The following is a 9,014-nucleotide window of genomic DNA, read 5'->3' on the forward strand; positions in this document are numbered from 1 at the left end:
AAGAATAAAAATTTTCCGTCTCACTTGATGATCTTTTCATAATTTTAGATCATATATTTAATCTTGTATTACCAACTAAAAATTTTAATTTTTAAACTCTAATAAAAAATTTAATTGTAAAAGTGAATTTAATATAAGAAATGACGTAAAATTATGGAACAGACTTAACTGAGACCAAATATTTTTGTTCCTAACAAAATACCTAGAGTATGGTTAAGATACAATAATATTTTTTCCAGTAAAATTGCATTATTTGGGTGAGGCTGAGTACTCGCTTGTGATTACTTGTTTGCCTTCAATAATTTCTATAGTCAGTGTCTCGCTTGCGGTGAAGGTATTTACTGCCATGTTCTAGGTAAATGGTACTAATAAATAAGAATCCTCATGGAGTTGTAAATTACAGCAAAAGGAAGGCAGAATCTAGACGCTGCTTCTTCTTCTGGTAGGGAAACGAAGGGAAAACCAGACGGTACTTGCAATCATACATGCTAAAACTTTAGATTCATAAACAACGTGACCTGCCATCAGATATCATCGAGACGTGATGCTTTTGGTTAAACCGTGAGGATTTTACACTTTGAAGAATATTCCTTCATATATTGCTCACCATTAACACGTTTATTCTCAATCATGGTCACATGACAAAAATCTCCAACAAAGCTAGACCTAATCAATTGGGGCATATGATCCAGATGAGTCGGGCCTGACTGAGACCAGGAGCTGAGGTATAGTCTTTGAGTATTAGATGATAGCCTAACTGGACTAAGCCCAACTCTCACTCTTTTGAAACACAATGAACCGCTGTGTCCTAAATAAGTAACAAGAAGGCCTTATAATTGAGTGGGGTCGTTCAGGTGCAGCCTTGCATTGCGAAGACCATAGACAAGACTGGGCTGTTGTTGATCAGGCCGAATGCATAAACTTAACGCATTAGGTTGCTTGTCTTTCGCCAGCACCAGATAGTGACATAAACGTCCGGTTGGTTTCTCAACTGTTAACCTCCAAGTCTATCCATAATACTAGAAATTTGTCCGATTTGTTGGGCATTCCATTGAAAAATTTTCATCGAGTATTCTATCATTCACTTCTCTGGTTTTCGTTTTCGTTTTCGTTTAGTTTAGGTCATTCGGGATTTCTTTCTCTCCTTTATTAAAAGTGAAAGGTACCATAGGATCTGATATGATTTTCTGCTGTGAGAGCAGGCTGCTCCCTTGCCTAGTGGCATCAAAACATAAACGGGCCTAGTTTTTACTTTTGATGGGTTGGAAGGATGCAAAAGCCGTGTTGAAAAGATCTAATATTATTAAACGAACCAACAACCTTGTCAGGAGTTCAAATGATGCAATGGAATGGCGAGGTCTTGCCCAGAAATAAAAGTAACGGGGATATGCTCGACTTTATTACACTATTTACTGAAGATAAAGTAGAAATTTGGAGTAGACCCATGAAAACCGAATGGGCCCTTTGTTTGATGGGAAAGGTGGAGTATGAGATTTCGGAGAATGACCAAAAAAGCAATCACTAACTCCCTTCTCCACCACCGAAACAGAGCACAAAACAAAAACAAAAGCAAGCAAAGCCAAGTTGAAGGAAAAAACAAGGGACCAAAAAATGCTGGGGAGCCTTCAATCATACTCCACTCACAAAACTATCCAAGCCCCGGGTCTCTCTACACTCTGCTTTCTTTCCCTCTCTCTCAGTTACTTTGGTGATCTTGTCAAAGCTCATATCTTCATCTATGCTGGATGCTCTCAGGAAAAGTACGCACCAAACTCCCCATTCGAACGTAACCTCAACTCTTTTCTAGCATCAGTTGTTAGCTCGTCCTCTCAAGTGTCTTATAATACGTACTCTATTGGAAATGAAAGTTCAACGCCACCCGAAGGCACTATATATGGCTTGTACCAGTGCAGGGGTGATTTGCAGACAGCTGACTGCTCGAGATGCATGGAAAGTGGTGTTAACCAGATAGGCTTGGTTTGTCCGTACTCTTATGGGGCTTCTTTACAACTAGAAGGCTGCTATTTAAGATATGAGCATGCTAATTTCTTGGGGACGCCTGATACGGGTCTCAGGTTCAAGAAATGCAGTAAAAGTGTTAATAACGATGTTGAGTTCTTTAGGCGTAGAGATGATGTTCTGGCTGACTTGCAGGCGGCTATTGGTTTCAAAGTCAGTTCATCAGGTTTGGTTGAAGGGTTTGCTCAGTGTTTGGGGGACTTGAGCTCGAGTGATTGCTCTTCTTGCCTTGGGGATGCTGTGGGGAAATTGAAGAGTTTATGTGGATCAGCTGCAGCAGCTGATGTCTTCTTAGGGCAGTGTTATGCTCGTTACTGGGCATCCGGCTACTATGGTGCATTCTCTCCAGGTGCAATTCATAGCCTTACAATACTCGATAATTTTTACTCTCAGAACAACTGAACAAATGTCATTAAGTTGTGATATCTTCCACCAACTTTTGTGTTGCCATTTTCCGTATGTAATAAGGTCATATATTTTGTCCAAAAAGAAACATGGTTAAACGATATTGACTCACTTTAGTTCTCTCCAGAGAGGGAGAGGGAGGCCACTCAAAACTTTTTTCAGAAACAAAGGCCAAAAGGGTCAACAAGTAATCCTTTTATAAAGTAAAGCATTAAGGGGCATCAGCACTTTAGTTGCTTTCTTTTTAGGCTGCTGCATTGTTTCTGTCATGCCTCTATTCCATATCTCATCTTTTCTCTTTTTCTATTACTAGCATCTATCTAAGTAGTAATTTTTTTATTCTGCTGTATTAATCACACCGTTAGTTAAATTCCCATTGTGGATGGAAAAAGGTCTTATTCCATTAATCTGTGCACCACAAGGTCAATTCCACATTCCGAGAAGCCATCAACTCCCACTTTCATTCGAATAAGAACCATATGATTTGCCTTGAAAGTTGCATTATTGGCTGACAAAAAAAGCAGTGGAATATTGGGATAATCATTCTGACCCTAAATAGTGGAAAGATTCTACTAAAATTTTCCTGTCTTCCTTCATAAAACATAACAATTTCTCTAGCTAAAGTACTTCGACAAGTTGAAAATTTTAAAAAATTTAAAGGACCAGAGGAAAAATAAACAGTTTTATTAACTAGTGGCAGCCTTGCCTATCGCATCGCCATGTCAATTTATGCAAAGTTATATATGCAAGTATATGACTAATTCTCATAACTTTTGCTTTTCTGTTTTGTGTAGATTCCTCCCACGAAGATGATATTGGAAAAACAGTCGCCATAATAGTCGGTGTATTGGCAGGTCTAGCCGTTCTCATTGTTCTTCTCTCATTTTGCAGAAAAGCAATGGGTAAAGCCCTTTTCCTAGTTTACATACTTCCATCCCCCCCGTTCCCTCTCCATCATCATAATTGTAGAAATATTAACAGTGACGCTTTTCTTTTTCCAGAATCAAAATGACAGGTTATAAGCAACCCTGCTCGAAAGTTCACATTGTGAAAGAGATGTGGTTTTCTTTTTTCATGATTTGAGAACCTAATTAGTGTTGGTTTTTTTATGTTACGGTGGCAACCTTGTCACCTGCTTTTTGTCAATTTTAAAACGTTATGTTCTTGTCTACAAAAGGAGGCAATGTTATCCTCTGGTATAAAATAGAGGCCTAATCTCCATCAACTTTCAACAAAGCTGCTGTCATAAAATCCATCACCTTTATTTACCATTATAAACTTTATTATAGTAAGCAAAGTTGATCATATAATAATCCTTCAAGAACCCTTAATTGTGGTTATTATTTACTCAAAGAATAGTATTTCTGAAATGGCTTTCATATCAATGTTTTCGATTCGATAGATAGAGGAAGGATGAGGTTCTACCCAGAAAAGTAGACATATATACTATCATATTAGCATGCTTAGTGCCTAGAGTACTACATTTTTATATCTAACTACATGCTTTTTATTTTTAAACGACGTTTTTTCGCCATTACTGTATTTCCTTAACAACCTTGAGAGGCCCTAGAAGTATATAAACCGAAGCCTTCTTTTGTGGAGTGGGTGGAAAAATATTTGTTTGGACCTGATTAAGAACCCGGAGTCCATGAGGCAGCAGACGGCGTTGCCAACGGACAGGGTCCTTGAATAAGTGCCCAAATTTGAAGTTTGATACTAGGACTAGGATTGAATAAGTGCCCAAATTTCCATAGACTTCTTATTCTTAAGTCCAATCAGAAAAAGATCAGGTCCTCGAAGAAATGCCTTCTCTGTGTTTCCAAAGAGGAAAAGAGGAAGGGGGTTGGTGTGAAGCGATGTGAACTACTATGTTCTTTCCTTCAGCTGAAAGCGAATTATGCTGTCTTTTTCAAGGATATATAATGAGAAATTAAATGACCAAAGAGACAGACAAGAACGAAAGCTTAACCAGTCAGATGTTTGCTACAAAGTGTTGGATATTGACATTGTGAAAAGTAAATCTCATGCTTTTTAGATTTGGTGAAGTGCTTGACAAGAAATTTTGATTATTGGTGATGTTGATACCTTAACTAGCTACTTGAGGCATGACTTTGACCCTTTCAATAAGTGTGAATTGGCTGTCTATTCATCAAAAAAACCTCATGATCCAAACCAAGAGAGAAGATCAAGAACATATCCGTACAGTACGAACAGAAAAGAATGATGTTCATCTTTATTACTCTTATTAAAATTACACAAACAACTTTGTGTGTACATAGAAGCATTGGTGGTACCACAGGGAGATACTAAATTACTTGAATTAATTCGAAATCATACATATACAATTGCAACAAATTAAAGGCCAGAGGTGAAAGGCACGCCAGTGGCAGGCAGCCAAGAATTTCCGGCAAGAAAATTGCTGACCGTGAATTTCGATGCCTCGCTTGCGCTAGTGAGAACGTGGTAGCCGCGCCACTTGACTCTGTTAGATGTGGATGAACCAGGGCCTGTGTCCATATACTCTGCGTAATACAATGTATTGAGTGCAAAATTACCATCCCACTCCATCCAACCAGCCGGGTTAATCAAGCTATCAAGGAACGTTTTCATGAAAACCGTCCTCGAATATTGTTTCCATGGCCTCCCTAGGTATGTTTTGACCGAGCTTTGTACCGGCTTCAAGTCGGAAGCGGCTGTAACTCTAGAGTTGTGGATTATAATTCCGGTGTTTTGGTTAGGGTCAGTCCTGCCCTGGGCTGTGACGGTGTTGGTCTTGTTAGGGGGTCTGCGAGCATATATGTTACAGTTTTGCAAGACAACCGCAGCATTGCCGAATATGAAATCAACGGTTCCGTAGATGTCACATTCTCTGTAAAATTGCCTCTCGGAATGGACGTAGAGAGTGTCTTGGTAGCCTTCAAAGCTGCATCTATAGAACACCGAGAGATCAGCGCCCGAACGAAGAGCCACCGCCTGGTGATTCTGTGGACCTGCGGTGTTTCTGATTGTAATGTCACGAGCAATGAACCCATCTCCAACAGCAGCTGAAAAGAATTCCACATTACAAAAGGATCAAACAATCTCTTAATCAATCCATGCTTTCAGTTTCAATCTATAACTTCACCAAAGGGCATCGGGAAGGATAAGAAGGTCAAGGAACTTCACGATCCAATCACATCAACCAAACTGATCATTCATGCTGTTTTAATTTTCAAAACTGTCCTTAACCAGGCGGCTAAATATGTAGCTTCCATGAATCCCTCTAGTTTAACCCAGGATTGGGTGCCTGTATACCCAAATCCTACCTTTTCCCAACTCTAAAATTCAAATGATCTCATGGCAAAGATAGAACCGGTTTCCTTTTAATAATATTAGCAAAGGCAAGTAATTGAGAGTACGTGACGTTATTAAGGACCATAAAAACCATACAACTGTTTCTAGCTTGCTGGGCCACGGTTTGGATTCGAAGGGGCCATTTGGCAACCTAGCTGGGAGCCAGGGAGAGAGACGACCATCCCAAATTCTGTGGAAGTGACAGGCATTTTAGTTTGTTGACTCTGTGTCTCTCTAAATGACAAGCAAAATTTCGTGCATGTATCCGTCACGGTCATTTTCCTGACCACTAAAAGAAGGACACGACATACCTTCTGTTTTGACCCGGATTGTCAACTAGCCTCGGTCCTTGGATACTGTTTCCTCTCTCAATCTCTTGTCGACGTTTTATTTATTGTGGTGTCCAAAGTCTAAATACTAATTAAGAAGCATCATTTAATGAATACTAAAGGGCAGTAGCAGCTAGCAAGCATGCTTCTTACAATTAATTATAGCATTACAATTGAAATTTTGTGGCTAGGATTACATGTAAAGTTTCTTCTTATTAAAAAAGTAAAATAAAAACCTCTTGTAGTCAAGGTACAGCCTAGCACACTTTATATCAAAAAACCAAAATATTGAATTTGAGAATAAATGACAATTTATAGCGATATGATGTTGATTTTTTTTAGTCAATTGTTCTTCACCTTCTACGTCCAATTTATGAAGTGATATAAAAAGAATTATATACCTTCTAGCATAATCTTAAGTATAAGGTAGCTGGTAGTTTGTGTTACGTTTTGTATTTTTTTGAAATCTCTTAAAATGAATTTTTTTTATTTTTCTAAACACTTAAAATGCTTAATTTTCTGTGTTATGAATTTATTTTTCATATTTTTTTTTTCGTATTAAAAACTATTAATATCTAAATTAAAAAATTTAAATTTTGATATAAAATATATGATAATAAAAAATTTTATTTTAATTGTTATGAAAAATAATAAAAAATAAATATTTAAAGATAGAGGAAGTTATAAATTCAAGCAAGGTGAATAGTGTCAGGCACAGGTGTTCAAGACTAAAGTTTGGAGCGTGACAAATAGGCCCTACCCTGTTGCTCCTGATCAGTGATCTCCTTGTAGCTATGAAGACTTTTAATTTTTGTTAATTTTGAAGTTATAAAATGGGTTAGTAGTTAGTACCATTCTATGTACTTAGCATGGCCCGCTCCCTAGGTTGCTTTCTGCCAAAGTTAAACTCCTCCGCCACCTGTAAGAAATAATCTCTCTAATCCAAAGCAAAATTATGCAAAACCAAATTTCTTACTCACCAACAGTAGCTGAATTGAAAGTCGTCGACCCTCCTCCAACGCTTTTGCTCCCGGTGATAATGGTCTTCCCTATACCATCCCCCACCAGCATGATATTTTTCAGCTTGCTGCCTATCTGAACATTTTCCTTGTACGTACCTGCCTTCACGTATATCACGTACCTTCCACTCCCGGACCGCTTTGAAGCAGCGGATAGAGCGTCTGTTATTGTCTTATAATTCCCTGAACCATCTTGTGCTACCACGATGTTCGCCCTAGAAGCCGGCGATGAAGACTGCAATAGCTTCCGGTCACCCGGCTTCACCCATGTTGGGAACCCATCTTTGTAGCTAGGTTCCTTGTAAGGCGCCTTGTTGAGAGCCAGAGTGTTGCTGATTAACTTGGACACGTTATTTGACATCATGGGTAGAAGATAATCCGGGACCCCCAGTTCGATGAACCCCGTCCGGCATGTTTCGAGGTTGGTTAAAGCCGTGCTGAGCCACGTTTGAGCATCATCCTTGTTGAGCTTGGTGCTCGAATCAACAGTTTTGTTGAGGCGGAGGATGGTTAGCTCATAGAGATCGAGGCAGTCGGCCCATGCAGCCTTTTCTCGCTTGTTTCGGCATTTCGGGCCCAACAAGTAAGTGTTACTTTGCGCACGTGTGGCACGCTGCAGAGCGAGTTGCATGGAGATTTTGAGAAAATCAGGCTCATCTTTTATTGGAGTGGTTTTTCGATCATGGCTCAAGAAATACTCGCATGGTTGTGGGTTGGGAGTCTTGCTGCACCATGTCCTCACCTCATTTGTCCCATAGCCGAAAACAACCGGAACATTAAAAAGGGAAGCTAGGAAAATTGCTATGAAAATTTGAGAAGGTGCCATTGATGGCTTGCCAAAGCTTTTAGACACCAAAACGGATGATTATCAAGCAAGTTTAAGGGTTTATTTGGGGTTTGCATTGGTGGAGTATTAGTGCTAGCTTCGGCCTCTTTATATAGATGCTAAACAAAGAGGTGTGGCTGATGTTTGGGTACTAAAGGACGAAAAATTTTCTGTTCCTAATTGTAATTACAAATCTTTAATTGATTACTGTTTGCAAGTAATTTGTTTATATGATGGTTTCAGTTTTGGGAATAGAATTTGATAATTACCTTTTTTTTTCCTAAACGTATGACAACTTGAAAAAAAAGTAAATAAATAAATAATAACGCGTCATTGACTAGTTTATGTACATGCAATAGATATTAGATTAACAAACGACTGAACGAGGTGGTCAGATTAAGCTTATTAACAGGGGTCTAATCCCACGAATAGCAGGAAAAGCCCTTCCCCTGTAGCGAGCTGCCATTTTGTGATGTTTGGATCATTCATAGCAGTTCTTTACGTAATTTGCCGGCCCAAAAAACTGTTGGTCCTTTAATGTCAATGGATTCATAAAACAGGGAGTAAACAAGTTTCTTTTCTCCTCAATGCGGTCAAAGTATATATGTAACAGCATGTTCCTGATGTTTTGCGTGAACAATTTGAAGATCATTTTGTACTTAATAGGACACATTAATTTCCAGAAGTAGAAGTAGAAGTGATCAAATACTTATAACAAGATATTTCTCAAACGGCTAAAATCCACAAATTCCTAAATAATTTGTGGGAGTTTGCTTTAAACAGAACTTTCCCTAATTTGAAAACGGAATTGTCCCTTCAAAGACATGTGGTTGGTGTTTGTTTTGAGTGCACAAACACCCGTCACGTGTTAAAATTTAATTACTAAAAATGAAAAGGCTTAGGGCATGATAGAATGCTAGCATTCTGGGAATTTTGTTTTCAAAGGAAAAAAAAAATTACCTTATCATATTAAAAATCTAATACGATCCTTGACTGCCAAATGGAGAACTAAAAAGAGGAAGAATTATTTTATGGGAAAGAATTCTCTCTACTACTAAATCTATAACACCTCGCTCTTTCAAT

At 38.5% G+C, this 9,014-nt stretch overlaps 2 protein-coding genes across 2 annotated transcripts; one reads left to right on the plus strand and one right to left on the minus strand.

Moving 5' to 3' along the window:
* Positions 1–1,515: 1,515 nt before the first annotated feature.
* Positions 1,516–3,703, plus strand: PDLP8 (plasmodesmata-located protein 8). Its single transcript, XM_021424193.2, has 3 exons — positions 1,516–2,368; positions 3,219–3,326; positions 3,426–3,703. The coding sequence occupies exons 1-3, from the start codon at positions 1,612–1,614 to the stop codon at positions 3,434–3,436; spliced, it is 876 nt and encodes a 291-aa protein (XP_021279868.1). The 5' UTR covers positions 1,516–1,611; the 3' UTR covers positions 3,437–3,703.
* Positions 3,704–4,637: 934 nt separating this feature from the next.
* LOC110413415 (Plant invertase/pectin methylesterase inhibitor superfamily) lies at positions 4,638–8,124 on the minus strand. The gene is made up of 2 exons (XM_021424187.2): positions 7,067–8,124; positions 4,638–5,468 (listed from the first exon to the last, which is right to left on the minus strand). The coding sequence occupies exons 1-2, from the start codon at positions 7,929–7,931 to the stop codon at positions 4,780–4,782; spliced, it is 1,554 nt and encodes a 517-aa protein (XP_021279862.1). The 5' UTR covers positions 7,932–8,124; the 3' UTR covers positions 4,638–4,779.
* Between the last annotated feature and the right edge of the window lie 890 nt (positions 8,125–9,014).

The sequence above is a fragment of the Theobroma umbraticum genome, unplaced genomic scaffold (genome assembly GCF_002168275.2).
Source record: "Theobroma umbraticum cultivar Fairchild unplaced genomic scaffold, ASM216827v3 scaffold_4.1, whole genome shotgun sequence".
NCBI classification, from domain to species: Eukaryota; Viridiplantae; Streptophyta; class Magnoliopsida; order Malvales; family Malvaceae; genus Theobroma; species Theobroma umbraticum.

Coding starts and splice junctions, on each gene's coding strand:
- LOC110413415 (XM_021424187.2), bottom strand. CDS start 7,931: ATGGCACCTTCTCAAATTTTCATAGCAATTTTCCTAGCTTCCCTTTTT. Junction 5,469..7,066: donor TTTCAATTCAGCTACTGTTG/GTGAGTAAGAAA, acceptor AATTCTTTTCAG/CTGCTGTTGGAGATGGGTTC.
- PDLP8 (XM_021424193.2), top strand. CDS start 1,612: ATGCTGGGGAGCCTTCAATCATACTCCACTCACAAAACTATCCAAGCC. Junction 2,369..3,218: donor CTATGGTGCATTCTCTCCAG/GTGCAATTCATA, acceptor TGTTTTGTGTAG/ATTCCTCCCACGAAGATGAT.